Source organism: Triticum dicoccoides, chromosome 3A (assembly GCF_002162155.2).
Source record: "Triticum dicoccoides isolate Atlit2015 ecotype Zavitan chromosome 3A, WEW_v2.0, whole genome shotgun sequence".
NCBI lineage: Eukaryota > Viridiplantae > Streptophyta > Magnoliopsida > Poales > Poaceae > Triticum > Triticum dicoccoides.
In genome coordinates this window covers 297,000,709-297,021,531 of record NC_041384.1, presented here as the reverse complement: position 1 = coordinate 297,021,531, position 20,823 = coordinate 297,000,709, and the positions used below count along the sequence as shown (strand labels likewise).

General features: G+C 45.8%; 1 protein-coding gene across 2 annotated transcripts in view; it reads right to left on the bottom strand.

The window, feature by feature from the left end:
• Nucleotides 1-5,684, bottom strand: part of LOC119268098 (probable protein phosphatase 2C 3) — a 21,508-nt gene extending 15,824 nt beyond the window's left edge. For both annotated transcript variants that reach the window (XM_037549603.1, XM_037549602.1), the window contains exons 1-7: nt 5,297-5,684; nt 4,686-4,857; nt 4,441-4,594; nt 3,850-3,913; nt 3,589-3,696; nt 3,300-3,425; nt 2,929-3,161 (exon numbers count right to left, since the gene is read on the bottom strand). In XM_037549603.1, coding sequence (XP_037405500.1) covers nt 2,929-3,161; nt 3,300-3,425; nt 3,589-3,696; nt 3,850-3,913; nt 4,441-4,594; nt 4,686-4,857; nt 5,297-5,623 — 1,184 coding nt within the window. In that variant the 5' untranslated portion in view covers nt 5,624-5,684. The remainder of the gene's footprint in view (nt 1-2,928; nt 3,162-3,299; nt 3,426-3,588; nt 3,697-3,849; nt 3,914-4,440; nt 4,595-4,685; nt 4,858-5,296) is intronic.
• Between the last annotated feature and the right edge of the window lie 15,139 nt (nt 5,685-20,823).

Below are 20,823 nucleotides of genomic sequence, written 5' to 3'. Positions count from 1 at the left end.
CAAGATGCCGAATCCAAAGCCAACCTCCAAGCGGCGGATGCACACCTCACCTCCCATCGCCAGTGTCCAGCCATCAAACGCTGTTCGCCAACTCGGTCCATCTCCATCCACATCAGCCACAAGTTCCTGTTCGAGCCCCCGAGCGACGTCAGCCAGCACCCCCCATCCCTACCTCTCTTTGATTACATTTGTAATTCAATGTGCAAATTAGCTTGAGTTAAGCTGACTGATTGTTCCTAAATCCGGAACTAAAGTTTTTTCTGACACCTGAGCTGAAGTTGGTCCTGCTAACAGAAACTTCAACTTGTTACAGCAACAGTTTAGCTTATTGTACTTTCAAGTCACTACTGCTTTCATGTTCATGACATTTTCTGGTTCAAATGAACTGAAGTTCGCCCTGCTAACAGAAACTTCAATTTGTTACAACAGAAATTGTAACAATAGTTTACCATATTATACTGTCAAGTTACTACTGTTTTATGTTCATGACATTTTCTGGTTCAAATAGGTCAGGAGTGACGTGCATTTAATTACAAGTTGTGTGAGCCTGCTTGCACTTGCAGTTGATCGATGCCAATTCAAATGTTCACAGGATAGATAAAAATCAGTTATTGTGTCATTTATAATCTCCTAACAAATGCTAAGATTGATTACCCACCAAAATTCTTAGCACGTACATACCTGCTGTGTATTCTATCAAGAGCTGAAGCCGATAAATAAAATTTCTAGCATGTATGTATGTGACGTGTATGCTCCCAGGAACTGAGCCCACAGAAATGACGTCAGAAGAGTACATGTTCATGGGGAAGTTTGCGCAAGGACCTGGTGCTGCTGGCTACACTGGTTATCAGCGCCACCTTCGTCAGGTGATCCTACACTGGTGATATGCCTTCTTCTACTGCAACACCACAGCATTCCTAGCGTTGCTGGGCTCACCGTGAGTGATCCTACACTGGTGATATGCCTTCTTCTACTGCAACACCACAGCATTCCTAGCGTTGCTGGGCTCACCGTGCTCCACTCCACCACGGTGCTCGACCTGCCAGCGATGTGACTGATACGGCACATCGGTCTGTAGGTGCTAATCCAATCGCTGATGAGAAGGTTCGTGGTGCACCGCCGTCGAAGACCAAGGCATGGCGGACAAGCGACGAGGGCGAGGTCCGTCTCCCTGCCGCAGTCAGGTAACGATGGAGCATGGGGGCAATCGTGCGTCTAGGGCAAATATTTCTTGCCAGGTCTGCTATGGGGTGGTTTTCATGGGTGGTGGGGCAGTTTTCAAGCAGAAAACCGGGTGGGATAGGGAATTAAAACCTCTGTAGAGGGGGGCGGACGAAGGGAGAGAAGTAAAAGCCATCGAGTGAAACGCAGGAGGAGTGAAACACTGAATGCTATGTCTTTTTTTAAGTAGTAAAGAGAACATATGATTACAGTAATTTGATGTGTAATTTGCTAATTAAAAATAGGGCTACTAGCAGGTTAATGATCAGAATGGTCCTTTGGGTAAAATCATGATTACTATGTAAAGCAAGCTCAGGCATAATCGAATTGTTCAGGACAAACTTCTAACATTCAATAGATTTAACCACATATGGCAAAAACAAAAACACAATCTGAACAATGGAAAGAAATAACATGCTTGTTTACATGTGGGCCTTCAGTTTAAACCAAAAATCAGTTTTTTACCAAGTTCGGTTCGTGAAAAGGGGAAACCGGAATTTACATTCAAATTCCGGAAACTAAGAATTCAGTTAACTGTCAGGTTTGTTTGGTTTTCGATTAACACCAATTTGGATGTACATGCACAGGAGGCAATTTCAACCATTTTGACAGAGATTTAACAAAATTATGACAGCATAACACCAAAAACAGTAATGTTCAGCGTGACATAGTTTATCCACCCATGAGCATAAACATAAAGCTCTCCGACGTTGACAAACAGACTTCAACACTTCAGTCTTACAAAAAGTAGTGCAACAGCCAACAAACAAGCAGGTTCCTGCGGAGCACTGCAGCAGCAGGCGAAGAGCAGGGAACAACGCTCCTACTGCTAGCGTGTAACTAACATTACACATGCAGGCACCAGCACGTTTAAGTACTAGAAAGATTGGGCGTGCTGCTGTTCGGCTATGCAGGAAGTAAAGGCTAGTGTGGGATTGGGAAAGCAGGTCTTGGGCAGTTGGGGCATTCAGATTAAGCATACAAATTCAATGGATTATCCTTGCGTACAGGTTTATTCAGTTTTTTCGGTTAACAGAGGCTAAAAACCAAAATTACCTATATTAAAGGCCCACTTGGATGGCCGTATTCTGGCTCAGCCCGAGTAAGTCTAATTTCACTGGTTTTATTGGTGCGCTGTATTTGACAAGCGTAACTTCATAAAGGTGAACATGTTTACGGGGTTGTCTAAGCGAGGACTAATTCGGTTGGTCAATACTGGAACCTAAATTTTCAGCTCTCAATGGGGAAAAAATATGAATTCAATTTTAGTCCGGTGTTTGTTTCTCGGATTTTTATGCCCACCAGCTACTGGTTCTACAAATCTTGCAAGTCCAATTCAGAAGTCTGATTACATCTGACAAAGATATTGCAGAGGCTCTAAAGAGGCTTCATGATGCACAATGTGAACAGTCACACGCCCAAACCACATATGTATCGAGGCGCAAGCTTTACGTTTACTCAGGAAAAGAAATTGGAGTAGCCAGTGATCCAGCCAGTAAAATTTGGCCATGGGAATACAATGTGGCTGGTTGGTGGTTACCATGCTAGATTTGTGTTTAGGACTCAGATTGACCAAAATTTGTGTGTGTTTTTCATGGTTCAAAACAAATATCATTCTTACAGCCTTCAGCATGGAAGTACTGAAAATACACATATCAACTTCATATTAAAGACAGTGAAACAAATATGAGCAAGAGTACAACTAACCTCTCTGATAGTATCGCTGAACCTTCTTCAAATATCTCTTCAACCATACCCACTGAAGAAAGCTGCTTAGTCAATTTATTGGGCTGGTCCTTTGCTTTTTTCCTAAAAATCAGGGACTTCAACTTATTCATCTTTTTCGGTGGAGATAGAGGGCGTATCGTTTGATCAGGTGGGATTATGTCAACAACGACACATGTCGTGTCATCTTTTAGGCCCCTTGTCTTGAGTGCCTCCTAAATAATTATTTCACACATTTAATTGATCAGAAGAGCATGTCTGGTTATGCAAGAAAAATAATCTGTGACCATTAGAAGCATCACCAATGGTAACACAACACCTTGCAAACTATGAAGTCACGCTAAATGTTTTACCTTAACTATTTGCTTGGCAGCGAGTTCAGCAGGCAACCCTCTGCAACACTTTGCAGCTGCATCTGAAGACAATGCATCCCAAATGCCGTCTGAAGCAATAATAAGCCTCCCACCAGTATTTGACAACTATGGAAAATGAACAACACATCAAGCAGAAAGCATTCCCGGCTAGCAATGGCATATAAGTATAGGCATGGAATTTTTACATCAAGTTATGGGTTATATATATAGAATTAAAATATTCTGAAGAGGAGAAGTTGGAGCAATTCATGATATGTCATAGAAGTACCTTCACTTGCTTGACATAAGGAACAGGTACGATAAATTCACCAACATCTATGTCTCCAATGGATCTGGATAGGCACAAACCTCCTGGCCAGCATCGCAGTGGACCAATCTAAAGACGAGCCAACACAAATTCTTAGCATGTTTGCTCATCCTTCCAAAGTTAACCAATACGTATAGGATACAGATCTATCTTAAACAGCACCAAAAGCAAACATATTAAATGCCCTTCATTAACAGAAAGAGGTAGTAACTGAGAGCAAACCTCTGCTCCACCAACCACACTAAGCCTTCCAACTTCACCTCCACTCGCTGTGACACGCTCCCTCCTGCCACCATTTTATTCGATGGTTAGGTGAAGTGGGCATTAACAAAAAAAAAAGAATACAAGGCAATGATATTACTTGAAATTTCACAATACAGGGCTAACATTGAAACCAAGATTGCAATTAATGAACTTTTTCCCTCCCCACCCCTTCCATCACTGCACTCAGATAACCAGTCGAGTAAATGCTAATCTATTGATAGTATCTCCACATTTTTCTATGTTATCCCTACTCCGTGAGAATCAAAGAGGTGTCATGAACATTCAAAGGTTCAACGAGAATTTGCTGGACTTTCACATGAAACATTTTAAATCCCGCAGGACACAATAAAGTGTCAAGGAATCAAAGAGGCACCAACAAAAATTAGTCATCCAATACATAATACATACAAGAAAGGAAAACACCAATCATGCTACTCTATTTTTACCAGTTTATATTTCTTTGCAGGGGGGGAATGTTTGCTGACTAGCAAAACCCTCCAAATAAAACAACATAGTAATGCACATTCTTGGTAAGCAGCTGGTACTCACTCCTCGACATTTTCTTCTAGTCGGTGATCAACTGTAAGCAAAGAAACAGCCCCACCCTGAGCATCCAAAATACAGCGAGAATCGCCAACTGAAGCAACAGTGATAGTCCAGCCATCGATTATCGCAAATGTGGCAGTTGTGCCCGAAGTTTGGCCTGGTACATGGCGGCAAAAGGAAATTCATCAACATTCATCGTAACTTATGGTGCTGCAGCAAAACGCCAAATGCAAGTGACAGAACCATGCCTTTGGTTTGGAATTCCTTGTCGGTCTTGACGAATCCCGCGACAAGCGCACGGGGCAGAGAATGCAACCACTCCTCCCGCGAAAGACCCTGTGGCATCGCGCTCAGGACATGGTTGAGCAGATTGTCCCTTGTATATATTGCAGCGGCGTCGCCGTTATGCCCGTCAAGAACCTGCTGGCAATGGAACATCCAATTATCGGATAGACTAGTCCACCCTCAACCAGAGCATTCTACTTTATAGCGCACACGTGTATGCAGCTATGGCTTACATATGATTTTCAAGCATAAACTGCCACCCCTAGGTCCTACCAAAAACAAGGCTGCAAATGACTACAACAAATCAGAATATATATAGCTGAGCACATCAATTCACCAATCACCGACCTCAGATGGGAGATGGCAAAATACAAGCTGCCGATGCACATGCAGTAGCTTCAAAGTTCAAACAGCGAACCAAAGCTCACTACCTAACTACTTAGCTACTCCCGGGCTCAAACCCCAGCTACGGATCAAGTGTACACGGTAGCGAAACCACGCGCGCGGCACAACCACCACCGCATCTAGAGACCGCACAGCAACCTTTCAGCAAGCACAAGGGCACGCGACTTACGGCGAAAACCGCGAAGGTGGGGGGATGCGAGGTGGTGGAAGAGGACGAGGAAGTAAAGGGGCGCGCGCAGTCGGTCCTGAGCAGGAAGAAGTCCTCCCCCTTCTTGGACTGCGCGGCGCACCCATACCGTAGCAGTGGCCGCCGCGTCTCCGCCTCCCCAACTTCCCCTCCTACTCCTCCATCCTCACGCGCGCAGATCCTGCTCCGAGTGACGGCGTGCCGCTCGGTGCGGGACTCCTCCTTTATGAAAGCCGCGAGCGGCACTAGCTCGCGGCCGCCTACGGCATGGTGGCGATGCTGTTCCGCCGCCGCCGACGACGACGACATTCCCTTTCCTGCCGATCGGATCGAGGCGAGACTGACAGTGCACGCGGAACGGTGGGGAAGCCGGGAGACGCGGTTTTGTTTTGCAGTTTGTCTAATTCACATCTAGATGTTTTCTAAGGATGTCACATCTAACCTCCCACAAGTATATAATGCATTAACAAGAAACAAAAAGAAAACTAGGACAAAAAAATAGACCACAAACAGAGTGAAAATCAGCTTAGATGTGATATAACTATGTCACATCTAGATGTGTCCTAGACAGACCCTTTGTTTTGTCCATTTTTATGGTTTCATGCTTGCAGCACCGGTGCGTTTAAAAAAAACAGAAGTGAAGAATTTATTCATTCAAAATAACAGTTACATTGTTGATGACCTTGCTATAAAGTCAGTATAAAATTGAGTCACTTATTTGAGATGGAGGAAATATCTATTATGATGCTCGAATTTACAAAAATAAATAATACCTGATGAACGTTCTCAATTCTTTACTATCAAATATCTTCAAATTGTCAGAGTTAATAACAAGACGATTGCATCCCACCATTTGTACCGGAGAAAAACCGAATCTAAGAGCCAAACTTCAACCATAAGAACATTCGCACATCGGTTAATCTTTCCATGTCCAAACAATGAATTTGCATTTATCGTCTCACAAGACCGCCCCAGTTGTGCCTTAAGCGGATCATGATCAAAACATGCATCACATTTAATTTGACAAAAACCAAATGTGGCCTACTTCAACCCCCTTTCTTCATGGACGCATTTGGACAAGAAGCGGTAACAAAATTATTCATAATAGCGTGAATCCCCATAGAAATCTGATAAACATTCTAATAGAGGAAAAGTGTCCCATCTTTCAATGAGATGGTGACTATCGTTTTTGGTGCAGTAGACTTTGACGATCCGACTACGAACGTGCAAGGACGTCGCGTCTTAGCAACCGCTAAACCAACTTCGAGGGATTATTGACCACGCCGGAGCACGATCAACTTGACCATGAAGGTCTATTTCCTGCAAGCAAACGAATAACAAGCAAGAAACTGAAATTGCAATCTGAATTATTGTGAATTAAAGAGGAAAGCTTTATTGATCAAGTGGGATTCTGTGACGTCTTGGTCTGGTCGTTGAACACAAACGAAGTACGCGAAGTTGCAGCTATGGCAAACTTTTAATCTAAACAAAATCCAAAGTCTAAAGATGCCCTAAGAGCTGTATATATGAAGCAAGAGAGGGGAATTTCATGACCCCTTGGAGGAGGGGTCCGAAACCAACCCTAACTCTGTTTTTTCCCACACATATGGACTCTAAAAACAGCCTATACTTTAGTATTTCAAAATTACATGAGTCTGGCCTAAAAATAAGGTGACACTGCACCTAAAATAAGTTATGGATGAAATTTGTGAAGGGGCATCTTGTATATTTCATCCATGTCTTTATCGGTCATCACGGAGCTTTAAAGTGCTCAAATATGCACTAGTAACGCCATTCTAGACCCCTTCGCACGCGCATTCATCTCCATGCTTGATCCTACTCAAGTGTTCATCCCTCTTGTCTAAGAAGGAATGTTACCACCAAAACACAATGCTCGTGGAAAAATCCAGTAGCACCTCCTTTGTACCATCGGACATCCACGACAGGCAGTTGAATAAACAGAGCATATATTCATAATATGACAAGCAGAAGCATCCAACAAGCTCCTACAACCCATGTAGAGCAAAGTGGTGAAGCCACCAACCGTTATGCTACACATAGCAAAGAAAACATACGTTCCAACACACCATGGTGCAAGGTGGGGACTAGTCAACTCCAACCCACCTTTGACAGGTAAACATAGTGATCATGGAAACAAACCAAAGCAAAGTTTATACACCACAAGTAGATCCTAGCTACCAAGAATCATGAACTAAGTATGAGAATTATCATGATCAGCTAGGTGGATGGAAGGGGTATGAAATGTGAGTGAACACACATGGGAGCTACGCCCTTCATAATACTTGCAAAGCCTCGCGGCGATGTACCTGAAACAAAGTCCACAAGAGGTGAGTCCAAAGACTCAGCAAGTACACAACAAAGCATGTAATAAAATGACAAGTAATACCGTGAATATGAACCATGCTTGATCAAGTAAATACTATACTCGAATCTTCCATGCTTGGAATGGCATGAGAAAACATGAAGAAATGATGCAGCCAAATAAGATCGAGGACTAGGCTCTGAGCTTTTGCCGGCAAGCTGAGGAGGGGCGATGTCTCACCTCACTCCTTTTCAACCCTCACCAAGTGAGAGGACCATAACATGAGGACGGACCCGAAGGACCATACACTCGCGAAGCGAGGACCACTCCTTGAACTTGGAAGATTCACTCATGATGGATTTGTTATCAAGAAGAACCAAGAAGAACCAATCCCTATGACATACTAGTGGTATGGTGTATTGAAATGTACACTAGGGAGTTGTATGTTCACCATTGCATGAATGTAAAGGAATAATGTGAATATGAACATAACATTAAGGGAGAAATGTAGCCCTTATTGCCCGGTGTTCTCGCCTCAACCGTTGCGAGGGATGCGATGCAAGGCTACCTCCGACGGATTGGTGCTGGAACCTTCTATAGAACATACATACATATTTTAAAGATCGCACCCAGACAAGCTATGTGTTAGAAGGGAGAGAGGGATTGATAGAATAGTTCATGTATTGCTTGAGCCTCGTGGGCATATATATATAGGAGTACAATCATCTACTTGGAGTACAAGACAATCCAGAACAAATCCTAGTCTATCTCGTCTTTCCTAATAAACATTATACTCAACATCCCCCCGCAGTCACAACGGTAGTAACGCAGACGGTGAGACTGGAGAAGAATCCGAAGGCAAGCTGACGGACACCCCCCCACACACACAGTCGTAACGGTGGACGCATCGCGGAGTCATGGCTGGAGTGGAAACCAACGAGGTTGCTCAAGCAGGCGCTAGCCCTTTGTGCCGTTTGTCGATGTAGCCGAGAGCGTGGCTGGTGGAGCCGTGGTCCAGGTAGCCGTGTGAAGAATTCCGTGGTTGATGTCGAGTCGGGGTGGCCGGTGTCGAGGAAGTCGCCGTGGAGCCGCAGGCGCAAGGGGGCGCCGAGTTAGCATGGGCGCAGTGGTGTCGAAGTAGTGGTGCGCCGGGAAGAAGATGTGGTTGACGACGCGTCGCGGCGGGTTTGCCAAGCCCGGGGACACATCGTGGACGAAGGCACGCACCGGTGTTGCCAGCACCGGGCATGCGTAGACGGATGAAGACGAAGTTGACGAAGCGCCGACCAGGCTTGCCAGGCCCGGGGACACATCGTGGATGAAGGCACGCATCGGTGTTGCCAGCACCGGGCATGCGTAGACGAGGGACCTGCACGAGCTGTACGCCATGTCGGAGAAGTCGAAGGGGCCAGTAGAGAAGTACTCAACGACGATTGCGGCGTCCATCGGCGCGAGGTCAATGTCACCAACGGTGGTCGGAGTAGACAAAGTGGTCGAGGTAGATGACGGCGACGCTAGCGACGGGCTGGTGCTTGGACGAAGACAAAAGGGGTGGACGGGCGGCGGCGGCGGCTACATGGTGAAGGAAATATGCCCTAGAGGCAATAATAAAGTTATTATTTATTTCCTTATATCATGATAAATGTTTATTATTCATGCTAGAATTGTATTAACCGGAAACATAATACATGTGTGAATACATAGGCAAACAAAGTGTCACTAGTGTGCCTCTACTTGACTAGCTCGTTAATCAAAGATGGTTATGTTTCCTAACCATGAACAATGAGTTGTTATTTGATTAACGGGATCACATCATTAAGTGAATGATCTGATTGACATGACCCATTCCATTAGCTTAGCACCCGATCGTTTAGTATGTTGCTATTGCTTTCTTCATGACTTATACATGTTCCTATGACTGTGAGATTATGCAACTCTCGTTTGCTGGAGGAACACTTTATGTGCTACCAAACGTCACAATGTAACTGGGTGATTATAAAGGAGCTCTACAGGTGTCTCCAAAGGTACATGTTGGGTTGGCGTATTTCGAGATTAGGATTTGTCACTCCGATTGTCGGAGAGGTATCTCTGGGCCCTCTCGGTAATGCACATCACTTAAGCCTTGCAAGCATTGCAACTAATGAGTTAGTTGCGGGATGATGTATTACAGAACGAGTAAAGAGACTTGCCGGTAACGAGATTGAACTAGGTATTGAGATACCAACGATCGAATCTCGGGTAAGTAACATACCGATGACAAAGGGAACAACGTATGTTGTTATGCGGTCTGACCGATAAAGATCTTCGTAGAATATGTAGGAGCCAATATGAGCATCCAGGTTCCGCTATTGGTTATTGACCGGAGACATGTCTCGGTCATGTCTACATTGTTCTCGAACCCGTAGGGTCCGCACGCTTAAGGTTACGATGACAGTTATATTATGAGTTTATGCATTTTGATGTATCGAAGGTTGTTCGGAGTCCCGGATGTGATCACGGACATGACGAGGAGTCTCGAAATGGTCGAGACATAAAGATTTATATATTGGAAGCCTATGTTTGGATATCGGAAGTGTTCCGGGTGAAATCGGGATTTTACCGGAGTACTGGGAGGTTACCGGAACCCCCCGGGAGCTATATGGGCCATAGTGGGCCTTAGTGGAAAAGAGAATGGGCAGCCCAAGATGGGCCGCGCGCCCCTCCCCTCCCTTGGTCCGAATAGGACAAGGAGAGGGGGCCAGCCCCCCTCTCTCTTTTCCCCCCTCCGCGAATCCTATTCCAACTAGGATTGGGGGGGGGGGGATCCTACTCCCAGAGGGAGTAGGACTCTCCTGGCGCGCCTCTCCTAGGCCGGCCGTACCCCCCCTTTAGTCCTTTATATACGGAGGCAGGGGCACCCCAGAGACACACAAGTTGATCCACGTGATCATATTCTTAGCCGTGTGCGGCGCCCCCTTCCACCATAGTCCTCGATAATATTGTAGCGGTGCTTAGGCGAAGCCCTGCGACAGTAGTACATCAAGATCGTCACCACGCCGTCGTGCTGACGGAACTCTTCCCCGACACTTTGCCGGATCGGAGTCCGGGGATCGTCATCGAGCTGAACGTGTGCTAGAACTCGGAGGTGTCGTAGTTTCGGTGCTTGATCGGTCGGGCCATGGAGACGTACGACTACATCAACCAAACGCTTCCGTTGTCGATCTACAAGGTATGTAGATCACACTCTCCCCTCGTTGCTATGCATCATCATGATCTTGCGTGTGCGTAGGAAATTTTTTGAAATTACTACGTTCCCCAACAGTGGCATCCGAGGCTAGGTTTTATATGTTGATGTTATATGCACGAGTAGAACACAAGTGAGTTGTGGGCGATATAAGTCATACTGCTTACCAGCATGTCATACTTTGGTTCGGCGGTATTGTTGGACGAAGCGGCCCAGACCGACATTATGCGTACGCTTACGCGAGACCTGTTCTCCCGACGTGCTTTGCACAGAGGTGGCTTGCGGGTGACAGTTTCTCCAACTTTAGTTGAACCAAGTGTGGCTACGCCCGATCCTTGCGAAGGTTAAAACAACACCAACTTGACAAACTATCGTTGTGGTTTTGATGCGTAGGTAAGATTAGTTCTTGCTTAAGCCCGTAGCAGCCACGTAAAACTTGCAACAACAAAGTAGAGGACGTCTAACTTGTTTTTGCAGGGCATGTTGTGATGTGATATGGTCAAGACATGATGCTGAATTTTATTGTATGAGATGATCATGTTTTGTAACCGAGTTATCGGCAACTGGCAGGAGCCATATGGTTGTCGCTTTATTGTATGCAATGCAATCGCGATGTAATGCTTTACTTTATCACTAAGCGATAGCGATAGTCGTGGAAGCACAAGCTTGGCGAGACGACAACGATGCTACGATGGAGATCAAGGTGTCACGCCGGTGACGATGGTGATCACGACGGTGCTTCGGAGATGGAGATCACAAGCACAAGATGATGATGGCCATATCATATCACTTATATTGATTGCATGTGATGTTTATCTTTTATGCATCTTATCTTGCTTTGATTGACGGTAGCATTATAAGATGATCTCTCACTAATTATCAAGAAGTGTTCTCCCTGAGTATGCACCGTTGCGAAAGTTCTTCGTGCTGAGACACCACGTGATGATCGGGTGTGATAGGCTCTACGTTCAAATACAACGGGTGCAAAACAGTTGCACACGCGGAATACTCAGGTTATACTTGACGAGGCAAGCATATACAGATATGGCCTCGGAACACGGAGACCGAAAGGTCGAGCGTGAATCATATAGTAGATATGATCAACATAGTGATGTTCACCAATGAAACTACTCCATCTCACGTGATGATCGGACATGGTTTAGTTGATTTGGATCACGTAATCACTTAGAGGATTAGAGGGATGTCTATCTAAGTGGGAGTTCTTTAAGTAAATTAACTGAACTTAAATTTATCATGAAACTTAGTACCTGATAAGTATCTTGCTTGTTTATGCTTGATTGTAGATAGATGGCTCGTGCTGTTGTTCCGTTGAATTTTAATGCGTTCCTTGAGAAAGCAAAGTTGAAAGATGATGGTAGCAATTACACGGACTGGGTCCGTAACTTGAGGATTATCCTCATTGCTGCACAGAAGAATTACGTCCTGGAAGCACCACTGGGTGCCAGGCCTGCTGCTGGAGCAACGCCGGATGTTATGAACGCCTGGCAGAGCAAAGCTGATGACTACTCAATAGTTCAGTGTGCCATGCTTTACGGCTTAGAATTGGGACTTCAACGACGTTTTGAAACGTCATGGAGCATATGAGATGTTCCAGGAGTTGAAGTTAATATTTCAAGCAAATGCCCGGATTGAGAGATATGAAGTCTCCAATAAGTTCTATAGCTGTAAGACGGAGGAGAACAGTTCTGTTAGTGAGCATATACTCAAAATGTCTGGGTATAATAATCACTTGATTCAATTCGGAGTTAATCTTCCAGATGATTGCGTCATTGACAGAATTCTCCAATCACTGCCACCAAGCTACAAGAGCTTTGTGATGAACTATAATATGCAAGGGATGAATAAGACTATTCCCGAGCTCTTCGCGATGCTGAAAGCTGCGGAGGTAGAAATTAAGAAGGAGCATCAAGTGTTGATGGTCAACAAGATCACTAGTTTCAAGAAAAAGGGCAAAGGGAAGAAGAAAGGAAACTTCAAAAAGAACAGCAAGCAAGTTGCTACTCAAGAGAAGAAACCCAAACCTGGACCTAAGCCTGAAACTGAGTGCTTCTACTGCAAGCAGACTGGTCACTGGAAGCGGAACTGCCCCAAGTATTTGGCGGATAAGAAGGATGGCAAGGTGAACAAAGGTATATGTGATATACATGTTATTGATGTGTACCTTACTAATGCTCGCAGTAGCACCTGGGTATTTGATACTGGTTCTGTTGCTAATATTTGCAACTCGAAACAGGGACTGAATTAAGTGAAGATTGGCTAAGGACGAGGTGACGATGCGCGTGGGAAACGGTTCCAAAGTCGATGTGATCGCAGTCGGCACGCTACCTCTACATCTACCTTCGAGATTAATATTAGACCTAAATAATTGTTATTTGGTGCCAGCGTTAAGCATGAACATTATATCTGGATCTTGTTTGATGCGAGACGGTTATTCATTTAAATCAGAGAATAATGGTTGCTCTATTTATATGAGTAATATCTTTTATGGTCATGCACCCTTGAAGAGTGGTCTATTCTTATTGAATCTCGATAGTAGTAACACACATATTCATAATGTTGAAACCAAAAGATACAGAGTTGATAATGATAGTGCAACATATTTGTGGCACTGCCGTTTAGGTCATATCGGTGTAAAGTGCATGAAGAAACTCCATACTGATGGACTTTTGGAACCACTTGATTATGAATCACTTGGTACTTGCGAACCGTGCCTCATGGGCAAGATGACAAAAACACCGTTCTCCGGTACTATGGAGAGAGCAACAGATTTGTTGGAAATCATACATACAGAAGTATGTGGTCCAATGAATATTGAGGCTCGTGGCGGATATCGTTATTTTCTCACCTTCACAGATGACTTAAGCAGATATGGGTATATCTACTTAATGAAACATAAGTCTGAAACGTTTGAAAAGTTCAAAGAATTTTAGAGTGAAGTTGAAAATCATCGTAACAAGAAAATAAAGTTTCTACGATCTGGTCGTGGAGGAGAATATTTGAGTTACAAGTTTGGTGTACATTTGAAAAATTGTGGAATAGTTTCGCAACTCACGCCACCCGGAACACCACAGCGTAATGGTGTGTCCGAACGTCGTAATCGTACTTTACTAGATATGGTGCGATCTATGATGTCTCTTACTGATTTACCGCTATCGTTTTGGGGATACGCTCTAGAGACGGCCGCATTCACGTTAAATAGAGCACCATCAAAATCCGTTGAGACAACGCCTTATGAACTGTGGTTTGGAAAGAAACCAAAGTTGTCGTTTTTGAAAGTTTGGGGCTGCGATGCTTATGTGAAAAAGCTTCAACCTGATAAGCTCGAATCCAAATCGGAGAAATGTGTCTTCATAGGATATCCAAAGGAGACTATTGGATACACCTTCTATCACAGATCCGAAGGCAAGACTTTTGTTGCTAAATTTGGAAACTTTCTGGAGAAGGAGTTTCTCTCGAAAGAAGTGAGTGGGAGGAAAGTAGAACTTGACGAGGTAACTATACCTGCTTTCCTATTTGAAAGTAGTACATCACAGAAAACTGTTTCTGTGACACCTACACCAGTTAGTGAGGAAGCTAATGATGATGATCATGAAACTTCAGAACAAGATACTACTGAACCTCGTAGATCAACCAGAGTAAGATCCGCGCCAGAGTGGTACGGTAATCCCGTTCTGGAAGTCATGCTACTAGATCATGATGACCTACGAACTATGAAGAAGCGATGGTGAGCCCAGATTCCGCAAAATGGCTTGAGGCCATGAAATCTGAGATAGGATCCATGTATGAGAACAAAGTATGGACTTTGGTTGACTTGCCCGATGATCGGCAAGCAATTGAGAATAAATGGATCTTCAAGAAGAAGACTGACGCTGACGGTAATATTACTGTCTACAAAGCTCGACTTGTCGCAAAAGGTTTTCGGCAAGTTCAAGGGATTGACTACGATGAGACCTTCTCACCCGTAGCGATGCTTAAGTCTGTCCGAATCATGTTAGCAATTGCCGCATTTTATGATTATGAAATTTGGCACATGGATGTCAAAACTGCATTCCTAAATGGATTTCTGGAAGAAGAGTTGTATATGATGCAACCAGAAGGTTTTGTCGATCCAAAGGGAGCTAACAAAATGTGCAAGCTCCAGCGATCCATTTATGGACTGGTGCAAGCCTCTCGGAGTTGGAATAAACGATTTGATAGTGTGATCAAAGCATTTGGTTTTATACAGACTTTTGGAGAAGCCTGTATTTACAAGAAAGTGAGTGGGAGCTCTATAGCATTTCTGATATTATATGTAGATGACATATTACTAATTGGGAATGATATAGAATTTCTGGATAGCATAAAGGGATACTTGAATAAGAGTTTTTCAATGGAAGACCTCGGTGAAGCTGCTTACATATTAGGCATTAAGATCTATAGAGATAGATCAAGACGCTTAATTGGATTTTCACAAAGCACATACCTTGACAAAGTTTTGAAGAAGTTCAAAATGGATCAAGCAAAGAAAGGGTTCTTGCATGTGTTACAAGGTGTGAAGTTGAGTAAGACTCAATGCCCGACCACTGCAGAAGATAGAGAGAATATGAAAGATGTCCCCTATGCTTCAGCCATAGGCTCTATCATGTATGCAATGATGTGTACCAGACCTGATGTGTGCCTTGCTATAAGTCTAGCAGGGAGGTACCAAAGTAATCCAGGAGTGGATCACTGGACAGCGGTCAAGAACATCCTAAAGTACCTGAAAAGGACTAAGGATATGTTTCTCATATATGGAGGTGACAAAGAGCTCATCGTAAATGGTTACGTTGATGCAAACTTTGACACTAATCCGGACGATTCTAAATCGCAAACAGGATACGTGTTTACATTAAATGGTGGAGCTGTCAGTTGGTGCAGTTCTAAACAAAGCGTCGTGGCGGGATCTACGTGTGAAGCGGAATACATAGCTGCTTCGGAAGCAGCAAATGAAGGAGTCTGGATGAAGGAGTTCATATCCGATCTAGGTGTCATACCTAGTGCATCGGGTCCAATGAAAATCTTTTGTGACAATACTGGTGCAATTGCCTTGGCAAAGGAATCCAGATTTCACAAGAGAACCAAGCACATCAAGAGACGCTTCAATTCCATCCGGGATCTAGTCCAGATGGGAGACATAGAGATTTGCAAGATACATACGGATCTGAATGTTGCAGACCCGTTGACTAAGCCTCTTCCACGAGCAAAACATGATCAGCACCAAGGCTCCATGGGTGTTAGAATCATTACTGTGTAATCTAGATTATTGACTCTAGTGCAAGTGGGAGACTGAAGGAAATATGCTCTAGAGGCAATAATAAAGTTATTATTTATTTCCTTATATCATGATAAATGTTTATTATTCATGCTAGAATTGTATTATCCGGAAACATAATACATGTATGAATACATAGACAAACAAAGTGTCACTAGTGTGCCTCTACTTGACTAGCTCGTTAATCAAAGATGGTTATGTTTCCTAACCATGAACAATGAGTTGTTATTTGATTAACGGGATCACATCATTAAGTGAATGATCTGATTGACATGACCCATTCCATTAGCTTAGCATCCGATCGTTTAGTATGTTGCTATTGCTTTCTTCATGACTTATACATGTTCCTATGACTATGAGATTATGCAACTCCCGTTTGCCGGAGGAACACTTTGTGTGCTACCAAACGTCACAACATAACTGGGTGATTATAAAGAGCTCTACAGGTGTCTCCAAAGGTACATGTTGGGTTGGCGTATTTCGAGATTAGGATTTGTCACTCCGATTGTCGGAGAGGTATCTCTGGGCCCTCTCGGTAATGCACATCACTTAAGCCTTGCAAGCATTGCAACTAATGAATTAGTTGCGGGATGATGTATTACAGAACGAGTAAAGAAACTTGCCGGTAACGAGATTGAACTAGGTATTGAGATACCGACGATCGAATCTCGGGTAAGTAACATACCGATGACAAAGGGAACAACGTATGTTGTTATGCGGTCTGACCGATAAAGATCTTCGTAGAATATGTAGGAGCCAATATGAGCATCCAGGTTCCGCTATTGGTTATTGACCAGAGACATGTCTCGGTCATGTCTACATTGTTCTCGAACCCGTAGGGTCCGCACGCTTAAGGTTACGATGACAGTTATATTATGAGTTTATGCATTTTGATGTACCGAAGGTTGTTCGGAGTCCCGGATGTGATCACGGACATGACGAGGAGTCTCGAAATGGTCGAGACATAAAGATTTATATATTGGAAGCCTATGTTTGGATATCGGAAGTGTTCCGGGTGAAATCGGGATTTTACCGGAGTACCGGGAGGTTACCGGAACCCCCCAGGAGCTATATGGGCCATAGTGGGCCTTAGTGGAAAAGAGAAGGGGCAGCCCAAGATGGGCCGCGCGCCCCTCCCCTCCCTTGGTCCGAATAGGACAAGGAGAGGGGGTCGACCCCCCTCTCTCTTTTCCCCCCTCCGCGAATCCTATTCCAACTAGGATTGGAGGGGGGAATCCTACTCCCAGAGGGAGTAGGACTCTCCTGGCGCGCCTCTCCTAGGCCGGCCGCACCCCCCCTTTAGTCCTTTATATACGGAGGCAGGGGCACCCCAGAGACACACAAGTTGATCCACGTGATCATATTCTTAGCCGTGTGCGGCGCCCCCTTCCACCATAGTCCTCGATAATATTGTAGGGTGCTTAGGCGAAGCCCTGCGACAGTAGTACATCAAGATCGTCACCACGCCGTCGTGCTGACGGAACTCTTCCCCGACACTTTGCTGGATCGGAGTCCGGGGATCGTCATCGAGCTGAACGTGTGCTAGAACTCGGAGGTGCCGTAGTTTCGGTGCTTGATCGGTCGGGCCGTGGAGACGTACGACTAAATCAACCAAACGCTTCTGTTGTCGATCTACAAGGTATGTAGATCACACTCTCCCCTCGTTGCTATGCATCATCATGATCTTGCGTGTGCGTAGGAATTTTTTTTGAAATTACTACGTTCCCCAACACGTGGGTAGCGGCGACGGCGACCGAAGAAGAGCGGCGGCGACGGCCTGACGGCGGCTGCGGCGGTGAGGTTAGGAGTGCGGCGGCGGTGTTCGAAGTAGGCAAAGAACCCTAACAGCATGACGAAGACCGGCGCGGACGGTGGCGTTCCCGCGCCATGGAAGACGGCGAGGCGCATACCACGGGAGGTCGACGCGCTGTGACGGCGGAGTAGACCGCGGGCTGCGGCGCTCTGGCCCGAAGGGGCGACGCAGCGGCGGCAGGCGGGTCGGGGCGACGGCAGGAAGACCTCTGGGCGGCGGCGGGGACCGCGGGCTGTGACGCTGCGGCCCGAAGGGGCGACACAACGGCGGTTCGCGAGTCGGTGCAACCGCGGGGACGACCTCGGGACGGCGGCGGGGACCGCGTATCGCGACACTACGACCCGAAGGGGCGACGCAGCAGCGACACACAAGTTGATGCAACCACGAGGAGAACCATGGGGCGGCGGCGCTGCGGCCCGACAGGGCGACGCAGCGGCAACCCGATGCTCGATCGGTGGAGAGGCGCGTTGAACTCGTGGACGATCTTCACGGATCTGCGGAGGCACGCGTAACCGACGGGCCAGATCGGTCGCGCGGCGTAGATGAGGTGGATCGCGGCAGCGAGCGGGTGATCAAGCCGATCGCGCGCGAGGTCGGGGACGCCGCTCGGTGGAGGTGTGGTGGCGGCGGAGTTCGAGATGAAGCCGGCGGTGGCGGGCGGCAGGGCGGTTATGATTGGCCGCCGCATGGCGCGGGGCCACCAGGTTCGGGTGATGCAGGAGTCTCGGTCGGAGCAGGACGGTGACGGAGATCGACGAACGGGTCGTCGCGCGAACGGCGGCGGTGAAGGGCCGTTGCATGACGCGAGGCCGCCGGGTCGGGGCTGCCGACGGGCCGACGCGCGGGCGTTGCGCGAGGCCGCCGGGTCGGGGAAACTGACGGGCATGCGCGGACGAGCATGAGGTCGCCGGGTCGGTGAAGAAACCGATCGATTACCGCCGGTGTTGGAGTAGAAGCGCACGAGATCAACGGCGGTGGTGGGCGACGTAAACCGGATCACATAGACTGGAAAACCAAAAAGGAGACGCCGATCAAAGCGACCGGCGAGAGAAAAAATCCGAATCAAAGGATCGGAAAAAAGACTCTCTAGGGTAGCCGGCCAACACGGCCGGCGGACGAACCCTAGGTACGGGCGACGCGGCCCCGGCGGAGATCATGGAGGCCGACCGCCCCCAAGGCGGCGCGCGGGTGGGAAAGCGGCGGCAGCTAAGGTTTAGGATCAACTTGTGATAGATACCATGTTAGAAGGGAGAGAGGGATTGATGGAATAGTTCATTGTATTGCTTGAGCCTCGTGGGTATATATATAAGAGTACAATCATCTACTTGGAGTACAAGACAAGCCAGAACAAATCCTAATCTATCTCATCTTTCCTAATAAACATTATACTCAACACTATGTAAAGCACACACAATGATGCGCCTAATCGCATTCCCGGGAAGCAACCCTTTGTTGTCCATTCACGGAAAAAATCATATCTTGAGTTAGGAAGATCAAAAACAAACAAACAAGATGGCTACAGATTCGTAAGGAACTTGTTTACAAATAACTCCAACTATTCAACCTCAAAATATGAACTTATGGAGATCAAAACCAGCAAATACTGCTCTGCTGTACTCAGATTCAGAAATATTGAATAGCCATCCTTGGAAGTTCATAGTAACAAAAATACCCATGGGAATCAAGTAAATGGAATTGACCTATGAACTACAAGGTACCAGGTAGCCATACCATTGTATAACACCAATTTATCAACCCTTCAATATCATGAAAAACTATGAACAAAAGCTATGAAAATTACTGCTTTGCAGAAACAGCGCAGCAACTTGTTTTTATCGCCAAGGCTAAACGGCTGAACCGAATTGAATGAATGACCACTCAAAAGGATCATGGGAACAACACCTACAAAACATTCCACATGCTCCTCCTCTGATTTTTCCATCTAGGAACTCGAAATAGCTGATTTCTGAATCTGGACGCGCAGAAACAGCAACAATAACCAATTTTGCTTCAATCCATCCTGTATCTGCTACTCCCTTTCTTAACCACCCGGAATCCTTCACCAAAACAGAGCTATGGTGCAGGTAAGAAGAGCGAGGACCTCAACTTGGTGGTGGGATTGGAGGCGTTTGGTGAGGGGAGTGTTGGGGAGGCCTCCTCCTCCCTTGTTTTTCTCTTGCAACCTCTTCTTCTCCTCCTCCTCTTGTTCTTCTCCTCTTGGTCTTCCTGTTCCTCCTCTTATCCTTCCTCACAACCAGATTAGAGGGCTTCCCTCGAGGTGGTGCAGGATATGGTGCAGCTTGGAGGGCCTAGGGAGGAGAGGGGAGGGCAGGGAGGAGACACCATGGGAGGGGGTGGAGCTCTTGGGCGTGAGAGAGGAGGAAGTGAGGGGCAAGGAGAAGGGGGCGGCTGGTTGGAGATGTGGCCACGGTTTGTGGAAAGAAGATAGGGATAAGGTAGTATTTTTATTTTAAATAGAGGTATTTTCGAAATACCCCTTTAATCTTTTTTTTGTGTTGATTACCACAGCCCCTGTTTTCAAAATACCACAGCCCCTGTTAATCAACACAAATATATCTTTATCTTTATCTTTACCTATATATATATATATATATATATTATATATTATATATTATATTATATATACTAATAATAAAGCAAATAGTGCTTCTGGTCGTCCGTCATAGAAATTGCACTCGAATTTGGCATAAATTACCCGCCATGCCATCCATAAGTAACATGATTCGGATTTATTTCAAAATCACCGCGGGTTTAGTTCTTATAGAGCAATACACTTATATTGCACAAGCCCACCGGTAGCCCAATGGCCGTGGCGTCG